Genomic DNA, 20315 nt, shown 5'->3' on the forward strand with positions numbered 1-20315 from the left:
GGCCTTGGGTTGGATTCTGATCAAAGTGCTATTTGCATGGAGTTTTTATGTTTTTTCCTTCGTTCAGCTGGTTTTCCTACAATGGTTTAAAGATACTGATCGATTCATTGGCTTCTGACTCCATTAACCCTGGTGTGTGTGTGTGTTTATGTTCCCATGGTAGTAAAGTGTCACTTGTTCACCAGTGCTGGAACTTTCACCACAGCTGGGGTTTCGGCCCCTGCCATGCTCAGAAAAGCGGGGGCTCCAGACGGGTTCGCCCTATGAACTCCAGCACATAAATAAAATAATAATAATAATAATAATAATAATAATAATAATATACTTGATTGATTGTGCATCTTAATCTTTAGCATATTACGTATTAGACACTTAAATAAATCCACACAAGATAGTTTTCTTATGCAATATTAAAGTTATATTAACAGCAAATATACATTTCTAGGATATTGTAAGTATAAATTTACAATGAAATTAGAAAATGCATTCTTATTACAAAGTGCATTTAGCAGTGCAAATGTTTCAAGCAAAATTAATAAGTTGTGAATAGTTTTGAATATCGAACATACTACATAGACAAAAGTATAAGAAAATAGGTACTATATAAGGCCTATCAAATAATTTCTGGACTTAGTTAGAACTTTGTTTTAAACTAGAAAATTAGAAATATAATAAAAAATAACTAGCAGAATTTTCTATTTGCTGGTAAAGTTCTGAAATACATCTGCTACTTCAAGCCATGTCTGGAAGCAGGATAGTCCTCTTTCTCTTATCTGTTTTCTCCCTTTGTCTGTAATCACCTCTCCATTTTGTTTCACAATCACCAGTTTAGGTACAGATGTAATCTTGTACTTGTTCTTCAGCTCACTGCAAAACAGAAATATAGTTAAAACTAATGAAACATAACATTGGAGACTGCCCAAGGTACCAAAAGAAAGGAGCCCATTATAGAGCTGGTCTGCCAGTTGCAAAAGTACATTTTCATTTTCCCAAAATTTAAGTCTGTTGCTAATTAAGAACTGTTCCCTCCCCACTTGTGTCACCCCCTATAGACTATACATTCCAGGAAATTAGTTTTCATGTACATTTTGGAATTATGAAGCAAAAGCATAACTCAAATACTGTATCATTGCAACTTGCATCACTGCAAAATGCCCTCTTCCTCTCTAGTTTCACGTATCCCTAATACTATTCAACATAAAAAAGGTGCTGTCATGGTAATAGAGGAAAGCAGGGTTGTCCTGACCAAGATTATTCAAAACTACAAGTACAGTATGCATTTTAAAAAGGTATCTTATAAAACATTCTCTAAGAGCGGTTTAGAAATATGATATGATGAGGAATGGTGGATTTATACATTGTCCGTGGTTTACTGTGGCTGTGGTTGTTTAGCGAACAGACAGATTAGTTATCTTAAAGAAAAGAAGAAGATTTCTATTAAGTATTTTTTAGGAACATTACAGTACAGAAAAATGTACAGTGCAATAATAATTAATAATGCAGACATAGAAAGGATTCCTTTATCATACTAAAGAGAATTGATTATTATTCATAATTCTAAAAGGACATTCATAATAATTATATATAATCCTAAATGGGAACTAATAAATTTTTTATATTAAAAGAGCCCAATAATTATTTTCAAACACTACACTTTACTTGCGGTTTGACTTATCTACCCCCAAATAATACCTATTGCAGTTTTGGTTGAGAACGGCATTAAATGAGTTGTGGTTTGAAAATCCTACACAAATTTTAATATTTGTAAATATACTCCCTGGGATGCTTTATTTTCATCAATATGAAATTGATTTTTTATTATTTTTTTAATAGGAAACATTAAAGGGTTATAGAAAACATGACAGGGAAAGATAGGGATGGAGATAATAAAAAATCCCATTGACAATATCCACAGCCAAATAGAACCAATCCAGAGTGTCAATCATCTATACCACTGGTTCCCAAACTAAGTGCTATTGCTCCCTGGGGTGCCGCAGAACACTTGCAGGACTGGTGGTCTGGGACTAAAATCAAATTATATATGGTCAACGTGATAGGCAAAATCAGAGCCCTAGGGTTTCTATTTGAGAAGCATATTCAATTTTACAAATCATTTTATGTGAGAAGATCAAAATTTCCAATTCCCCAGACAAAAACTTAGACTGGGAGGGCCACATTTTATGAAATTTACTTAATGTAAAATATAGTATATGGATTAAATTTTAAATTGCATCTCTAAGTAATTGAAACATTTAGATAACCGTGAGATTAATAATTTCCCATTGCTGGGTCGAGTATGAAACCCGGAATTTAATTTTGATATTTTAGATAGAATGACAAATGGGGAACACCCAGGTAGCCAGTCACTTTACATATAGTAGAGACCCAGTGGCTCATGCACACAATTTAAACATTTCGCCAGGAAGTAAATTAAATTGGGCCTGAAGTTGAGTGAATGGGAGCACAGAGTTGGCATAAAGAATATCAGCAACACAAGTAATACAGCTATTGTACAATACAGGAATTATTCTAAGAATGAAATGGCTACTAAGGAGAAGTTCTGTGTATGTGAGACATGGCATTAAGGTATCATCCCACATCTTAATTGAGTCAAAAATTGCATTGGGGGTATCAGGCATTAAGGGAGTGAATTGTTTAGAAGTCCAAAATAACTTGGATAATGTAAATTGTGGTATCAGGGCCCATTCCAGATCAACCCAGGGTTTTAAAGCTGAGTGGTTGCACCTATTCACTGATTTGAGACATTAATCAGGCAAAGTAATATGCAAATAGATTAGGAACCGCCAGCCCACCTTGAAATTTGGACCGAGTTAGATATTTTTGCCCTTCCAAATGTAAGTCAAAACCTGCGTCGGACTGGCTGACAGGGTAACCACCTCCGGACCATTTATGCCGGAACAATGTTTAGAAGCACCCGGCTCTTTACATCTGCTACCTGCATCGCAGGTGAATGCAGGTGTGAGTGCTGAGAACAAAGTGCCTCTAAATGTTGTCCTGGCATAAATGGACCGGAAGCGGATCCCTGGTCAGCTAGTTCGACACAGTTTAAAACTACCTAAGCTAGATGGTGTTTGGGGACTTAATAAGGTATAGTGTGAAACAAGCCAGCCCACCGTTTCAATTTTGGTAAGACCATCATTTTAACCACAGTCAAACAACCCAATCAGGAAACCTCAAAGCCCAGCTATCCTCACTGGAGTCCTTTTACAGAGCACAATTCTTTTTTTTCCACATTCAGATTTCTGATTAATTTAGCAAGAATACAGTCGCTGTGAGGGTTTTTTCCTCTTACAAACAAACAGTCAGCATTTGGCAAGAACAGTGTTTCCCATCTTTGGTAAAATGCACCTAGAACTTTCAGTACAGACATAAACAAATATCAAGACAGCTTTCCCTTCTTGCTTTGTATATAATTTTTCCTACTTATCTGTTGTGATTTTTTTTCCTCCCAATGCGTTACCTTGATTATTTGAAGGGTGTTTTTTTTTCAACTCAAATATTTTTATCTTTATTGAAATAAGAAGAGTTTTTCAACAAAGCAGATCATATAGAATGATAAATACAATAACAGCATAGAATAACATACTGAGACATAAAACTACACAGAGTAAAAAAGTATATATTATTTGAAGTTTTAGTTAAATACAATGTTGATCAATACTGCAAGACATAAAGTAATAGGTGCTTTTTTATTTTAAGGTTATAACAATTTACAGTACCTCAGGCTGTGGGCTGTGACCATAGAAGACCCTGATGACTTTACATACTTTTATACTGCACAGTACTGGATTTACTATTCTTATAATGGGCCTAAGTCAGATGTGGACGGAGTAGAGGCACATGCAGCAAAGTACTGATGTTCGGTACTTTGCGCATGTGCTGGACCCGTACTGAGCATATGCAGTACTGGTCTGCAACGTCGCCCAAAAGATCGGCAGCAGACTATCAGTGATTGACAGTCTGCAGCCATTTGGGCATTTAGGGGCGCGGAGGGGGCAGCAACAGCCTCCATTTTCCAAAACGGAGGCATGTCGCCGCTGCTGTGGGGGAGGGGGGAGGCCAGGATCTGCATCAGAGGATGGAGATTTCCTGGCTTCTTTGTTGTATCTGTGGAGGCCGGTTTACACAACCCCATTGGTCATGCAGCCAGCCAATGGTGTCGCAGGTGCTCAGATGCTGCTTCCTAGGACACAACTTAGATCACTAATACAAGCAGGTGGCGTCTACTTATATCAGACTCCTCCAGCTGCACTACCATGTTAGTGCTAACGCTGCTGCTTCTGTGTAATAGTGATAGCTACTCCAACCATATCTGAATCAGGCCCAATATACAGTACTGAATAGATTGTCTCCTATATTTTACATACTCTGATAAATGTTCCCTGTGTAGCTTAGGGAGTACTCATTTCCACATGCAGTTCTACAGTGACCATTTTATCTAGCTGATCAATTCAGCGCCCTCTGCCCCAATATGCAAAATTTAATGGAGATATTGATCATATTTAACAATCATCTGCCAGAAAAAATAATGTAATATGAAATATGTAAACATACCATTATTTATATTAGAGATATGTGCTGGACCATTTTTTGTTTTTATGGTTTTGGTTCTAATTTGTCATATGGTTTTGGTTTTGTCAAAATTGCCTCGCTGGTTTTGATTTGCCCTCCCACTTACCCTTATGCTGGATATTAAAAAGGACATGCACAGTTTAACAAACCAAGCACTTCAGCAACAGGGACTGACACTTGTGGCTGAAGCGCTTGATTTGTTTGGGCCCCCAGAAAACAAACTACCAATAGGCTTAAGGCAGCTAAACTAACAGCTCTACAGTGCCAAGATGCCAGCTGCGTTCACACTGTGGGGTTTCAAAGGGCTTTTATATATATATATATATATATGTGAACAAACTTGCACTGGGGTACAGCGCAAACAGAACAATATATATATATTTTTTTACATTTCACAGCTCAGCTCACACTGTGGGGATTCACAGGTTTTTTCTATAAAAGTGAACAAAGTCGTACTGGGGTAAAGCGCACAGAACAGTAGAATCTAGAGATGAGCGCCTGAAATTTTTCGGGTTTTGTGTTTTGGTTTTGGGTTCGGTTCCGCGGCCGAGTTTTGGGTTCGACCGCGTTTTGGCAAAACCTCACCGAATTTTTTTTGTGGGATTCGGGTGTGTTTTGGATTCGGGTGTTTTTTTCAAAAAACCCTAAAAAACAGCTTAAATCATAGAATTTGGGGGTCATTTTGATCCCATATTATTATTAACCTCAAAAACCATAATTTCCACTCATTTTCAGTCTATTCTGAATACCTCACAATATTATTTTTAGTCCTAAAATTTGCACCGAGGTCGCTGGATGACTAAGCTAAGCGACCCTAGTGGCCGACACAAACACCTGGCCCATCTAGGAGTGGCACTGCAGTGTCACGCAGGATGGCCCTTCCAAAAAACACTCCCCAAACAGCACATGACGCAAAGAAAAAAAGAGGTGCAATGAGGTAGCTGTGTGACTAAGCTCAGCGACCCAAGTGCCCGACACAAACACCTGGCCCATCTAGGAGTGGCACTGCAGTGTCACGCAGGATGTCCCTTCCAAAAAACCCTCCCCAAACAGCACATGACGCAAAGAAAAAAAGAGGCGCAATGAGGTAGCTGTGTGAGTAAGATTAGCGACCCTAGTGGCCGACACAAACACCGGGCCCATCTAGGAGTGGCACTGCAGTGTCACGCAGGATGTCCCTTCCAAAAAAACACTCCCCAAACAGCACATGACGCAAAGAAAAATAAAAGAAAAAAGAGGTGCAAGATGGAATTGTCCTTGGGCCCTCCCACCCACCCTTATGTTGTATAAACAGGACATGCACACTTTAACCAACCCATCATTTCAGTGACAGGGTCTGCCACACGACTGTGACTGATATGACGGGTTGGTTTGGACCCCCACCAAAAAAGAAGCAATTAATCTCTCCTTGCACAAACTGGCTCTACAGAGGCAAGATGTCCACCTCATCATCATCCTCCGATATATCACCGTGTACATCCCCCTCCTCACAGATTATCAATTCGTCCCCACTGGAATCCACCATCTCAGCTCCCTGTGTACTTTGTGGAGGCAATTGCTGCTGGTCAATGTCTCCGCGGAGGAATTGATTATAATTCATTTTAATGAACATCATCTTCTCCACATTTTCTGGATGTAACCTCGTACGCCGATTGCTGACAAGGTGAGCGGCGGCACTAAACACTCTTTCGGAGTACACACTTGTGGGAGGGCAACTTAGGTAGAATAAAGCCAGTTTGTGCAAGGGCCTCCAAATTGCCTCTTTTTCCTGCCAGTATAAGTACGGACTGTGTGACGTGCCTACTTGGATGCGGTCACTCATATAATCCTCCACCATTCTTTCAATGTTGAGAGAATCATATGCAGTGACAGTAGACGACATGTCCGTAATCGTTGTCAGGTCCTTCAGTCCGGACCAGATGTCAGCATCAGCAGTCGCTCCAGACTGCCCTGCATCACCGCCAGCGGGTGGGCTCGGAATTCTGAGCCTTTTCCTCGCACCCCCAGTTGCGGGAGAATGTGAAGGAGGAGATGTTGACAGGTCGCGTTCCGCTTGACTTGACAATTTTGTCACCAGCAGGTCTTTGCACCCCAGCAGACTTGTGTCTGCCGGAAAGAGAGATCCAAGGTAGGTTTTAAATCTAGGATCGAGCACGGTGGCCAAAATGTAGTGCTCTGATTTCAACAGATTGACCACCCGTGAATCCTTGTTAAGCGAATTAAGGGCTGCATCCACAAGTCCCACATGCCTAGCGGAATCGCTCCCTTTTAGCTCCTTCTTCAATGCCTCCAGCTTCTTCTGCAAAAGCCTGATGAGGGGAATGACCTGACTCAGGCTGGCAGTGTCTGAACTGACTTCACGTGTGGCAAGTTCAAAGGGCATCAGAACCTTGCACAACGTTGAAATCATTCTCCACTGCACTTGAGACAGGTGCATTCCACCTCCTATATCGTGCTCAATTGTATAGGCTTGAATGGCCTTTTGCTGCTCCTCCAACCTCTGAAGCATATAGAGGGTTGAATTCCACCTCGTTACCACTTCTTGCTTCAGATGATGGCAGGGCAGGTTCAGTAGTTTTTGGTGGTGCTCCAGTCTTCTGTACGTGGTGCCTGTACGCCGAAAGTGTCCCGCAATTCTTCTGGCCACCGACAGCATCTCTTGCACGCCCCTGTCGTTTTTTTAAAAAATTCTGCACCACCAAATTCAAGGTATGTGCAAAACATGGGACGTGCTGGAATTTGCCCATATTTAATGCACACACAATATTGCTGGCGTTGTCCGATGCCACAAATCCACAGGAGAGTCCAATTGGGGTAAGCCATTCTGCGATGATCTTCCTCAGTTGCCGTAAGAGGTTTTCAGCTGTGTGCGTATTCTGGAAAGCGGTGATACAAAGCGTAGCCTGCCTAGGAAAGAGTTGGCGTTTGCGAGATGCTGCTACTGGTGCCGCCGCTGCTGTTCTTGCGGCGGGAGTCCATACATCTACCCAGTGGGCTGTCACAGTCATATAGTCCTGACCCTGCCCTGCTCCACTTGTCCACATGTCCGTGGTTAAGTGGACATTGGGTACAACTGCATTTTTTAGGACACTGGTGAGTCTTTTTCTGACGTCCGTGTACATTCTCGGTATCGCCTGCCTACAGAAGTGGAACCTAGATGGTATTTGGTAACGGGGGCACACTGCCTCAATAAATTGTCTAGTTCCCTGTGAACTAACGGCGGATACCGGACGCACGTCTAACACCAACATAGTTGTCAAGGCCTCAGTTATCCGCTTTGCAGCAGGATGACTGCTGTGATATTTCATCTTCCTCGCAAAGGACTGTTGGACAGTCAATTGCTTACTGGAAGTAGTACAAGTGGGCTTACGACTTCCCCTCTGGGATGACCATCGACTCCCAGCAGCAACAACAGCAGCGCCAGCAGCAGTAGGCGTTACACGCAAGGATGCATCGGAGGAATCCCAGGCAGGAGAGGACTCGTCAGAATTGCCAGTGACATGGCCTGCAGGACTATTGGCATTCCTGGGGAAGGAGGAAATTGACACTGAGGGAGTTGGTGGGGTGGTTTGCGTGAGCTTGGTTACAAGAGGAAGGGATTTACTGGTCAGTGGACTGCTTCCGCTGTCGGCCCAAGTTTTTGAACTTGTCACTGACTTATTATGAATGCGCTGCAGGTGACGTATAAGGGAGGATGTTCCGAGGTGGTTAACGTCCTTACCCCTACTTATTACAGCTAGACAAAGGGAACACACGGCTTGACACCTGTTGTCCGCATTTCTGGTGAAATACTTCCACACCGAAGAGCTGATTTTTTTGGTATTTTCACCAGGCATGTCAACAGCCCTATTCCTCCCACGGACAACAGGTGTCTCCCCGGGTTCCTGACTTAAACAAACCACCTCCCCATCAGAATCCTCCTGGTCAATTTCCTCCCCAGCGCCAGCAACACCCATATCCTCCTCATCCTGGTGTACTTCAACACTGACATCTTCAATCTGACTATCAGGAACTGGACTGCGGGTGCTCCTTCCAGCACTTGCAGGGGGCGTGCAAATGGTGGAAGGCGCATGCTCTTCACGTCCAGTGTTGGGAAGGTCAGGCATCGCAACCGACACAATTGGACTCTCCTTGTGGATTTGGGATTTCGAAGAACGCACAGTTCTTTGCGGTGCTACTGCTTTTGCCAGCTTGAGTCTTTTCATTTTTCTAGCGAGAGGCTGAGTGCCTCCATCCTCATGTGAAGCTGAACCACTAGCCATGAACATAGGCCAGGGCCTCAGCCGTTCCTTGCCACTCCGTGTGGTAAATGGCATATTGGCAAGTTTACGCTTCTCCTCCGACAATTTTATTTTAGGTTTTGGAGTCCTTTTTTTACTGATATTTGGTGTTTTGGATTTGACATGCTCTGTACTATGACATTGGGCATCGGCCTTGGCAGACGACGTTGCTGGCATTTCATCGTCTCGGCCATGACTAGTGGCAGCAGCTTCAGCACGAGGTGGAAGTGGATCTTGATCTTTCCCTAATTTTGGAACCTCAACATTTTTGTTCTCCATATTTTAATAGGCACAACTAAAAGGCACCTCAGGTAAACAATGGAGATGGATGGATAATAGTATACAATTATGGATGGACTGCCGAGTGCCGACACAGAGGTAGCTACAGCCGTGGACTACCATACTGTACTGTGTCTGCTGCTAATATAGACTGGTTGATAAAGAGATGTAGTAGTAGTATGTATGTATAAAGAAGAAAGAAAAAAAAAACCACAGGTAGGTGGTATACAATTATGGACGGACTGCAGAGTGCCGACACAGAGGTAGCTACAGCCGTGGACTACCGTACTGTACTGTGTCTGCTGCTAATATAGACTGGTTGATAAAGAGATGTAGTAGTAGTATGTATGTATAAAGAAGAAAGAAAAAAAAACCACGGGTAGGTGGTATACAATTATGGACGGACTGCCCAGTGCCGACACAGAGGTAGCTACAGCCGTGGACTACCGTACTGTACTGTGTCTGCTGCTAATATAGACTGGTTGATAAAGAGATGTAGTAGTAGTATGTATGTATAAAGAAGAAAGAAAAAAAAACCACGGGTAGGTGGTATACAATTATGGACGGACTGCCGAGTGCCGACACAGAGGTAGCTACAGCCGTGAACTACCGTACTGTGTCTGCTGCGACTGGATGATAAATAATGATATAAAAAATATATATATATCACTACTGCAGCCGGACAGGTATATATTATATAATGACGGACCTGCTGGACACTGTCTGTCAGCAGAATGAGTTTTTTATAGAATAAAAAAAAAAACACCACACAAGTGAAGTCACACGACGAGTGTTTAACTTTTTCAGGCAATCACAATATAGTATACTATACTACTAACTATACTGGTGGTCAGTGTGGTCAGGTGGTCACTGGTCAGTCACACTGGCAGTGGCACTCCTGCAGCAAAAGTGTGCACTGTTTAATTTTAATAATAATATGTACTCCTGGCTCCTGCTATAACCTATAACTGGCACTGCAGTGCTCCCCAGTCTCCCCCACAATTATAAGATGTGTGAGCTGAGCACAGTCAGATATATACATAGATGATGCAGCACACTGGGCTGAGCAGTGCACACAGATATGGTATGTGACTGAGTCACTGTGTATCGTTTTTTTCAGGCAGAGAACGGATATATTAAATAAAACTGCACTGTCTGGTGGTCACTGTGGTCAGTCACTAGTAAACTCTGCACTCTCTACAGTTCTACAGTACTCCTAAGCTCCAGTAAATCAGGTCAATCTCTCTCTCTCTCTCTTCTAATCTAAATGGAGAGGACGCCAGCCACGTCCTCTCCCTATCAATCTCAATGCACGTGTGAAAATGGCGGCGACGCGCGGCTCCTTATATAGAATCCGAGTCTCGCGAGAATCCGACAGCGTCATGATGACGTTCGGGCGCGCTCGGGTTAACCGAGCAAGGCGGGAAGATCCGAGTCGCTCGGACCCGTGAAAAAAAACATGAAGTTCGTGCGGGTTCGGATTCAGAGAAACCGAACCCGCTCATCTCTAGTAGAATATATATTTTTAATTTTGATAAATTTTAAGCTCAACTCACACTGCAGGGATTCAAATGGCTTTTATTTGTACATGAATAAATGCACTGCAGTACAGCGCACACAAGTTGTACAAACTTCAAAAAGAAAAAAGAAGTTTAATGGGTTTTTTTTTTTTACTTTTTATTAACTTTTTTAAAACTTTTTTTGCAACTGACACTGTGGGGAGTCACCAAGCTTATATGTGAACGCATCACTGTGCAACAGAAATAATTAGACTAAGGGGACTGGACACAGCACAGTAACTTGATGGACACAGCACAGCTTGGGGATGGGCACAGTGACAACACAGCTTGGGGATGGGCACAGTGACAGCACAGCTTTTGGATGGGCACAGCACTTAGGGGGTAATTCAGACTGCATTGCTGCAGCGATCTCAGTCTGAATTACTTTGTGGCGTGAACCCGCTCAGCAGCCGCACTGCGCGCGCGCACCCCGGGAGCCCAGTCAGATGCTATCAGCATCTCAGGGTTGCGATCATCTCTACCTAATTGACAAGCAGAGGCGGTCGCGAGGCACGCCATCGGCGTTAGAATGCCATTGGTGGGCGTGGTCCGGACAACTGAGGTGTGTCCAGTCCATTAAGGGGGTTGACCACGGTGGCTGCGTAACGTCACACGCATCTTTTGCGACCTGGGACACGATGAGTTGCGACCTGCCAGCACGCAGATACTGCACCGGCAGGGAGCTACTCGTCGAGTACAAAAGCATCACCGCCGTGCGATGCTTCCTTTGTACCTGTGCGGGGGAGGGGGCAGAGCCCAAGATGCGGGGTGGACTAGCCCTGTGCTGGGCGTACCCCCACATGTCTGTGAAACTGATCGTAGATGTGCTAATTTTAGCACATCTACGATCAGATCTGAATTAGGCCCTTAGACACAGCAGAGCACAGCGCAGTACATGCAGTACATAGCAGTGTGACTGGTGTGAAATTAAACAGAGTCACCGCTGCGGGGTCCTTATATAGAATCCAAAACCCATGAGAATCTGACTCCGGGAGGATGAAGTTTTGCCTTGATTTGGAAGATGAGTCTGTTGGGAAAACCCACCAGGGCTTGGATTTACTCGGTATCCAGAAGTTTGGGTGGGCTGAGATCTCCTAAAATCCGAACCACTCATCTCTAATTTATATACATTATGGCAGTCTCTGGTAAAAACTGACAGGAAGAGCTAGCATGAAATGTAAGATAGGGACAATTTTAAAATTATTAAAAATAATTAAGTTCCACTAAGAAGTAATTTGTGCAGACTTAGAGACCCATTTATCATTGAATATTTGCGGCTTAATCCCTGAAAACAGGTGTTTGGGGGATTAAGCCGCAAATATTTAATGATATTCCGCAAGTATTTAGCATCCCCTGAATGTATCACAGGGGGACCGCTAGAGATGTGCACCGGAAATTTTTCGGGTTTTGTGTTTTGGTTTTGGGTTCGGTTCCGCGGCCGTGTTTTGGGTTCGAACGCGTTTTGGCAAAACCTCACCGAATTTTTTTTGTCGGATTCGGGTGTGTTTTGGATTCGGGTGTTTTTTTCAAAAAACCCTAAAAAACAGCTTAAATCATAGAATTTGGGGGTCATTTTGATCCCAAAGTATTATTAACCTCAATAACCATAATTTCCACTCATTTTCAGTCTATTCTGAACACCTCACAATATTATTTTTAGTCCTAAAAATTGCACCGAGGTCGCTGGATGACTAAGCTCAGCGACCCAAGTGGCCGACACAAACACCTGGCCCATCTAGGAGTGGCACTGCAGTGTCAGGCAGGATGGCCCTTCCAAAAAATACTCCCCAAACAGCACATGACGCAAAGAAAAAAAGAGGCGCAATGAGGTAGCTGTGTGAGTAAGCTAAGCGACCCTAGTGGCCGACACAAACACCTGGTCCATCTAGGAGTGGCACTGCAGTGTCAGGCAGGATGGCCCTTCCAAAAAATACTCCCCAAACAGCACATGACGCAAAGAAAAAAAGAGGCGCAATGAGGTAGCTGTGTGAGTAAGCTAAGCGACCCTAGTGGCCGACACAAACACCTGGCCCATCTAGGAGTGGCACTGCAGTGTCACGCAGGCTGGCCCTTCCAAAAAACACTCCCCAAACAGCACATGACGCAAAGAAAAATGAAAGAAAAAAGAGGTGCAAGATGGAATTGTCCTTGGGCCCTCCCACCCACCCTTATGTTGTATAAACAGGACATGCACACTTTAACCAACCCATCATTTCAGTGACAGGGTCTGCCACACGACTGTGACTGAAATGACGGGTTTGTTTGGACCCCCACCAAAAAAGAAGCAATTAATCTCTCCTTGCACAAACTGGCTCTACAGAGGCAAGATGTCCACCTCATCATCATCCTCCGATATATCACCGTGTACATCCCCCTCCTCACAGATTATCAATTCGCCCCCACTGGAATCCACCATCTCAGCTCCCTGTGTACTTTGTGGAGGCAATTGCTGCTGGTGAATGTCTCCACGGAGGAATTGATTATAATTCATTTTAATGAACATCATCTTCTCCACATTTTCTGGATGTAACCTCGAACGCCGATTGCTGACAAGGTGAGCGGCGGCACTAAACACTCTTTCGGAGTACACACTTGTGGGAGGGCAACTTAGGTAGAATAAAGCCAGTTTGTGCAAGGGCCTCCAAATTGCCTCTTTTTCCTGCCAGTATAAGTACGGACTGTCTGACATGCCTACTTGGATGCGGTCACTCATATAATCCTCCACCATTCTTTCAATGGGGAGAGAATCATATGCAGTGACAGTAGACGACATGTCCGAAATCGTTGGCAGGTCCTTCAGTCTGGACCAGATGTCAGCATCAGCAGTCGCTCCAGACTGCCCTGCATCACCGCCAGCGGGTGGGCTCGGAATTCTGAGCCTTTTCCTCGCACCCCCAGTTGCGGGAGAATGTGAAGGAGGAGATGTTGACAGGTCGCGTTCCGCTTGACTTGACAATTTTCTCACCAGCAGTTCTTTGAACCCCTGCAGACTTGTGTCTGCCGGAAAGAGAGATCCAAGGTAGGTTTTAAATCTAGGATCGAGCACGGTGGCCTAAATGTAGTGCTCTGATTTCAACAGATTGACCACCCGTGAATCCTTGTTAAGCGAATTAAGGGCTCCATCCACAAGTCCCACATGCCTAGCGGAATCGCTCTGTGTTAGCTCCTCCTTCAATGTCTCCAGCTTCTTCTGCAAAAGCCTGATGAGGGGAATGACCTGACTCAGGCTGGCAGTGTCTGAACTGACTTCACGTGTGGCAAGTTCAAAAGGTTGCAGAACCTTGCACAACGTTGAAATCATTCTCCACTGCGCTTGAGACAGGTGCATTCCACCTCCTATATCGTGCTCAGTTGTATAGGCTTGAATGGCCTTTTGCTGCTCCTCCAACCTCTGAAGCATATAGAGGGTTGAATTCCACCTCGTTACCACTTCTTGCTTCAGATGATGGCAGGGCAGGTTCAGGCGTTTTTGGTGGAGCTCCAGTCTTCTGTACGTGGTGCCTGTACGCCGAAAGTGTGCCGCAATTCTTCTGGCCACCGACAGCATCTCTTGCACGCCCCTCTCGTTTTTTAAATAATTCTGCACCACCAAATTCAAGGTATGTGCAAAACATGGGACGTGCTGGAATTTGCCCATATTTAATGCACACACAATATTGCTGGCATTGTCCGATGCCACAAATCCACAGGAGAGTCCAATTGGGGTCAGCCATTCTGCGATGATCTTCCTCAGTTGCCGTAAGAGGTTTTTAGCTGTGTGCGTATTCTGGAAAGCGGTGATACAAAGCGTAGCCTGCCTAGGAAAGAGTTGGCGTTTGCGAGATGCTGCTACTGGTGCCGCCGCTGCTGTTCTTGCGGCGGGAGTCCATACATCTACCCAGTGGGCTGTCACAGTCATATAGTCCTGAGTCTGCCCTGCTCCACTTGTCCACATGTCCGTGGTTAAGTGGACATTGGGTACAACTGCATTTTTTAGGACACTGGTGAGTCTTTTTCTGAGGTCTGTGTACATTTTCGGTATCGCCTGCCTAGAGAAATGGAACCTAGATGGTATTTGGTACCGGGGACACAGTACCTCAAACAAGTCTATAGTTGGCTCTGCAGTAATGATGGATACCGGAACCACGTTTCTCACCGCCCAGGATGCCAAGGCCTCAGTTATCCGCTTTGCAGCAGGATGACTGCTGTGATATTTCATCTTCCTCGCAAAGGACTGTTGGACAGTCAATTGCTTGGTGGAAGTAGTAAAAGTGGTCTTACGACTTCCCCTCTGGGATGACCATCGACTCCCAGCAGCAACAACAGCAGCGCCAGCAGCAGTAGGCGTTACACGCAATTATGCATCGGAGGAATCCCAGGCAGGAGAGGACTCGTCAGAATTGCCAGTGACATGGCCTGCAGGACTATTGGCATTCCTGGGGAAGGAGGAAATTGACACTGAGGGAGTTGTTGGGGTGGTTTGCGTGAGCTTGGTTACAAGAGGAAGGGATTTACTGGTCAGTGGACTGCTTCCGCTGTCGCCCAAAGTTTTTGAACTTGTCACTGACTTATGATGAATACGCTGCAGGTGACGTATAAGGGAGGATGTTCCGAGGTGGTTAACGTCCTTACCCCTACTTATTACAGCTTGACAAAGGCAACACACGGCTTGACAAATGTTGTCCGCATTTCTGTTGAAATACTTCCACACCGAAGAGCTGATTTTTTTGGTATTTTCACCAGGCATGTCAATGGCCATATTCCTCCCACGGACAACAGGTGTCTCCCCGGGTGCCTGACTTAAACAAACCACCTCACCATCAGAATCCTCCTGGTCAATTTCCTCCCCAGCGCCAGCAACACCCATATCCTCCTCATCCTGGTGTACTTCAACACTGACATCTTCAATCTGACTATCAGGAACTGGACTGCGGGTGCTCCTTCCAGCACTTGCAGGGGGCGTGCAAATGGTGGAAGGCGCATGCTCTTCACGTCCAGTGTTGGGAAGGTCAGGCATCGCAACCGACACAATTGAACTCTCCTTGTGGATTTGTGATTTCGAAGAACGCACAGTTCTTTGCTGTGCTTTTGCCAGCTTAAGTCTTTTCATTTTTCTAGCGAGAGGCTGAGTGCTTCCATCCTCATGTGAAGCTGAACCACTAGCCATGAACATAGGCCAGGGCCTCAGCCGTTCCTTGCCACTCCGTGTGGTAAATGGCATATTGGCAAGTTTACGCTTCTCCTCCGACGATTTTATTTTAGATTTTTGAGTCCTTTTTTTACTGATATTTGGTGTTTTGGATTTTACATGCTCTGTACTATGACATTGGGCATCGGCCTTGGCAGACGACGTTGATGGCATTTCATCGTCTCGGCCATGACTAGTGGCAGCAGCTTCAGCACGAGGTGGAAGTCGATCTTGATCTTTCCCTATTTTTGGAACCTCAACATTTTTGTTCTCCATATTTTAATAGGCACAACTAAAAGGCACCTCAGGTAAACAATGGAGATGGATGGATACTAGTATACTTATGGATGACGAGTGACTGCCGACACAGAGGTAGCTACAGCCGTGGACTACCGTACTGCGTCTGCTAGTATAGACTGGATGATAATGATATAAAAAATATATATATATCTATCACTACTGCAGGACAGGTATATATTATATAATGACGGACCTGCTGGACACTGTCAGCAGACTCCTAAACTACTAGTATGAAGAAGATCGGAAAAAAAAAACCACCACAGGTAGGTATACAATTATGGACGAGCGACTGCCGACACAGAGGTAGCTACAGCCGTGGACTACCGTACTGCGTCTGCTAGTATAGACTGGATGATAATGATATAAAAAAATATATATATATATATATATATATATATCACTACTGCAGGTATATATTATAATATAATGAATGACGGACCTGCTGGACACTGTCTGTCAGCAGAATGCGTTTATAGAATAAAAAAAAAAAAACACCACACAAGTGTTTAACTTTTTCAGGCAGACAATATACTGGTGGTCACTGGTTAGTCACACTGGCAGCAAAAGTGTGCACTGTTATGTACTCCTGCTATAACTGCTCCCCAGTCTCCCCCACAATTAAGCTGTGTGAGCAGTGAGCACTCAGCACAGTCAGATATACATAGATGATATTATCAGTCATGCAGCACACTGAGGCTGAGCACAGATATGGTATGTGACTGTGTATCGTTTTTTTTCAGGCAGAGAACGGATTTTAAATAATAAATAAAACTGGTGGTCACTAGTATAACTATCAGCAAAACTCTGCACTCTCTGAGTACTCCAGTCCTAATGCTCCCCAAAATTACTAAAATTAAATTACTAGTAAATCAAGTGTCTCACTCTCTATCTAAACGGAGAGGACGCCAGCCACGTCCTCTCCCTATCAATCTCAATGCACGTGTGAAAATGGCGGCGACGCGCGGCTCCTTATATAGAATCCGAGTCTCGCGATAGAATACGAGCCTCGCGAGAATCCGACAGCGGGATGATGACGTTCGGGCGCGCTCGGGTTAACCGAGCAAGGCGGGAAGATCCGAGTCTGCCTCGGACCCGTGTAAAAAGGCTGAAGTTCGGGGGGGGTTCGGATTCCGAGGAACCGAACCCACTCATCTCTAGGGACCGCAGCAGATATCTCTGATACCTGCTAGTTGTTCTTGCGATTGCTGTTGCTATATTTTGCCGTTTGCAATTTCGATTATATTCTAATATGGGCAGCAACTAACCTGAGCATAGGGGCGCCTACTGCTAATGATTTTTTCCATCCGACAGCGTACTACTGCTGATACATTGGTACCATCATTGTAATTTGGGTCATGTTGCAGAATTTGAGTGCCTCTGTAGGTGCGCAGGCTGAGCAGCTCTACTAGGATGCAGAGGGCTCTCCAGTAGCAAATAAGATCACAACTGCTTTTTCTTTATGCACGCCCAGAAAATTCTATCTGAAAGGCCATGACAAACCTGCGTTTATCTGACCACTCCGCATTACCACCCCAAAACGCTGTCTTCCTGTCACTCACTTTGTGATTAATTCCCCTGTTGCGACTACCATCGCAATTCAATCACTGCGTGTGCACATTGCGACTGAGACATAGGCACAATAAGATAAGTGACCTCTTGCATACAATAGCTGCTTTGCGACTGCATCTGAATTAGGCCTGAATGTCAACATTGTAAGATTTATTACAGTCTTGTGTGTGAACATGTTTGTTTGTTTCTTTGTGTGTGCCTAGAAACCTGCTTGGTTGCTAAATACATTAAAAGTTTGGTAGTTGACCGGATAGAGGGCCGTGTTTGTATGCGAATGTAATTGTGATTTTCTAGGCTACGGAGCTGCTAATGCAACTAAAGCTACTGCCCAAAAATGAAGAGAGACGCCCACCAGCGCCATCACAAACTCATTCACAATTGCATACGCTTTCTCCTCCTATACACAAAAACGAGGGCCATTGGGTTGGCATATGGCTACGCAGACTGGACACATTAGTAATGACTCAGTTGCCGTGTTTTTGCATGCACAAGCTTGCAACTGTCACCAGATACACTCACCGAAAACAGCCATGACACAACTGGGATTCCCCAACCACTACCCGTAAACTCCAGCTTAACATCTCCAAACAGTCACTTCTTGTCAATCACTTTTCCATGAAATCCTCATTGCGAGTGAGATCATAGCAGCACCTTTGCGCATGTGCACTGTGATCGTCGTGGTACATGAGCAGTCAGCCATTGTGTACAAACATAAATCAGGCCCAGAGCGACCTCCGAGCTGGGATATAATTCAAATCCTCTTCTGTTGTGAATCCCTCTACACAATAACGGACATCCCTAAAACTGTACTCTCTCCACAAACTCAAATCATTTCAATAAAGTCCTTTTGCAAAAGGAAATCTAATTTCTGTGTTGCTCCACAAAAATAGCTGCACCTACATGCCTGTACTTTGCACAAACGCCTTCACTTTGCTTAACTCCTCCACCTGCTCCTAGGACAACCTAGGCACATTGTGCCTAATTCAGACCTGATCGTAGATGTGCACATCTACGATCAGTCTTCAGACATGCGGGGGGACACCCAGCACTGGGCTAGTCCAACCCGCATATCAGGCCCGACCCCCCCTGCACAAGTACAAAAGCATCGCACAGCGGCGATGCTTTTGTACTGGTAGAGTAGCCCCCAGCGCAGCTCCTGTGCGCTGGCAGGGAGCTACTCGTCGCTGCCTGGGTCGCAGAGGCTATGTGTGACATTACGCAGCTGTCGCAGACCGCCCCCATCAGTCCGGGCAAGCCTGCATTGCCCCGACCGCGTCCCCTACACAGTGGGAAACGCCTCCGGCCCTCCCGGCGACCGCCTCTGCCTGTCGATCGCAAGGTTAAGACAGCCGCCGGCTGCCTGGTATGCACCAGCGCACTGCGGTGTCGGCGCATGCGCAGTTCAGTCCTGATCGCTGCTGTGCAAAAATGCACAGCAGCGATCAGGTCTGAATTAGCCCCATTGGTGGAAATCTAGGTGCACTGAGATGCATGGCTGAAGCTGAAGCTGAATTTGCACAGAGTATTTGTTGTGCTTCATGACATACTTGCCAACTATCTGGCTGTTCCCTCCGGGAGGGAGCGACCAGGCCAGCTCACCATGGGGCGGAGCACGTAAAAAGGGGGCGGTCAAGGGGCGTGGAGACAACGCATCATTGCGCCCCCGCTATGCAACATCCACATTACCGGCATTGCAAAGTGGGGGGCTTCTCCTCCCTCGGTGGGCGGCTGCAGGAATAACTGAGGTTTCCACCAAGCTGCCACACAATTTGCAGGAGACTCCCGGCCATTCCGGGAGAGTAGGCAAGTATGCTTCATGAATGATCTTCACATAATAAAAACTAAAAACTTCTGTATCTTTTTATGTCCCTAACTAAAAAATATCTCAGCTCACAAGGAGTATATTTATCAATTACCGGATTTTAGACCCGATGATTTTAATTTCTTATAGCCGCTATTCGCTGCAATAAGAAATTAAATACTGGCCAAATGTATCAATATGTAGGGACTGGGGCTGCGATGCGCTCTGAGTGAAGTGCCCACATCAGTGGTCACTTCTCCTGTATCGGGACTCCTGGGCATGCGTGTGCTGCTGAGCACACATGTGCACCGGCCACTGCCGGGGAGCTGCGGATGCTGTCAGAAATGGAAGGACCGTGACAGATATGGATATATCTGCTGCTGTCTGTCCCTGGTACGTTTGGGAGAGACTTAATATTTGAAGGTATCCCCCGAAAATGGCTCTATTTGGGGAATATCCAACACATTATTTGTAAACATCACTCTTCATAATATTACAGTATATTCACTTTTTTCTAGAATTACTGCATGTGAAAACACTTGGCGTGCTCAGCCTGACTCAGCCTCTATACAGGACTCCTGACCCTCTATACAGATCACATAACTTTTTTTGTTACATCAAGGGCCTGATTCAGAGATAGATGGAGACGCAGCCATGGCTGAGTCTATTAGCAGGGACTTTGTGCATGGACTGTTACAAAGCCCTTCCCTGGTGTACATCCATGCATCCAAATGTGCACGGAGTGAAATGCCCATTGCCAGCATCCA

At 45.0% G+C, this 20315-nt stretch overlaps 1 protein-coding gene across 3 annotated transcripts in view; it reads right to left on the bottom strand.

Moving 5' to 3' along the window:
• Positions 1 to 491: 491 nt before the first annotated feature.
• Positions 492 to 20315, bottom strand: part of NXNL2 (nucleoredoxin like 2) — an 88505-nt gene continuing 68681 nt past the window's right edge. For all 3 annotated transcript variants that reach the window (XM_063913707.1, XM_063913705.1, XM_063913706.1), the window contains one exon: positions 492 to 867. In XM_063913707.1, the coding sequence (XP_063769777.1) occupies positions 696 to 867 (172 nt within the window). In that variant the 3' untranslated portion in view covers positions 492 to 695. The remainder of the gene's footprint in view (positions 868 to 20315) is intronic.

Source organism: Pseudophryne corroboree, chromosome 1, assembly GCF_028390025.1.
Source record: "Pseudophryne corroboree isolate aPseCor3 chromosome 1, aPseCor3.hap2, whole genome shotgun sequence".
Lineage (NCBI taxonomy): Eukaryota > Metazoa > Chordata > Amphibia > Anura > Myobatrachidae > Pseudophryne > Pseudophryne corroboree.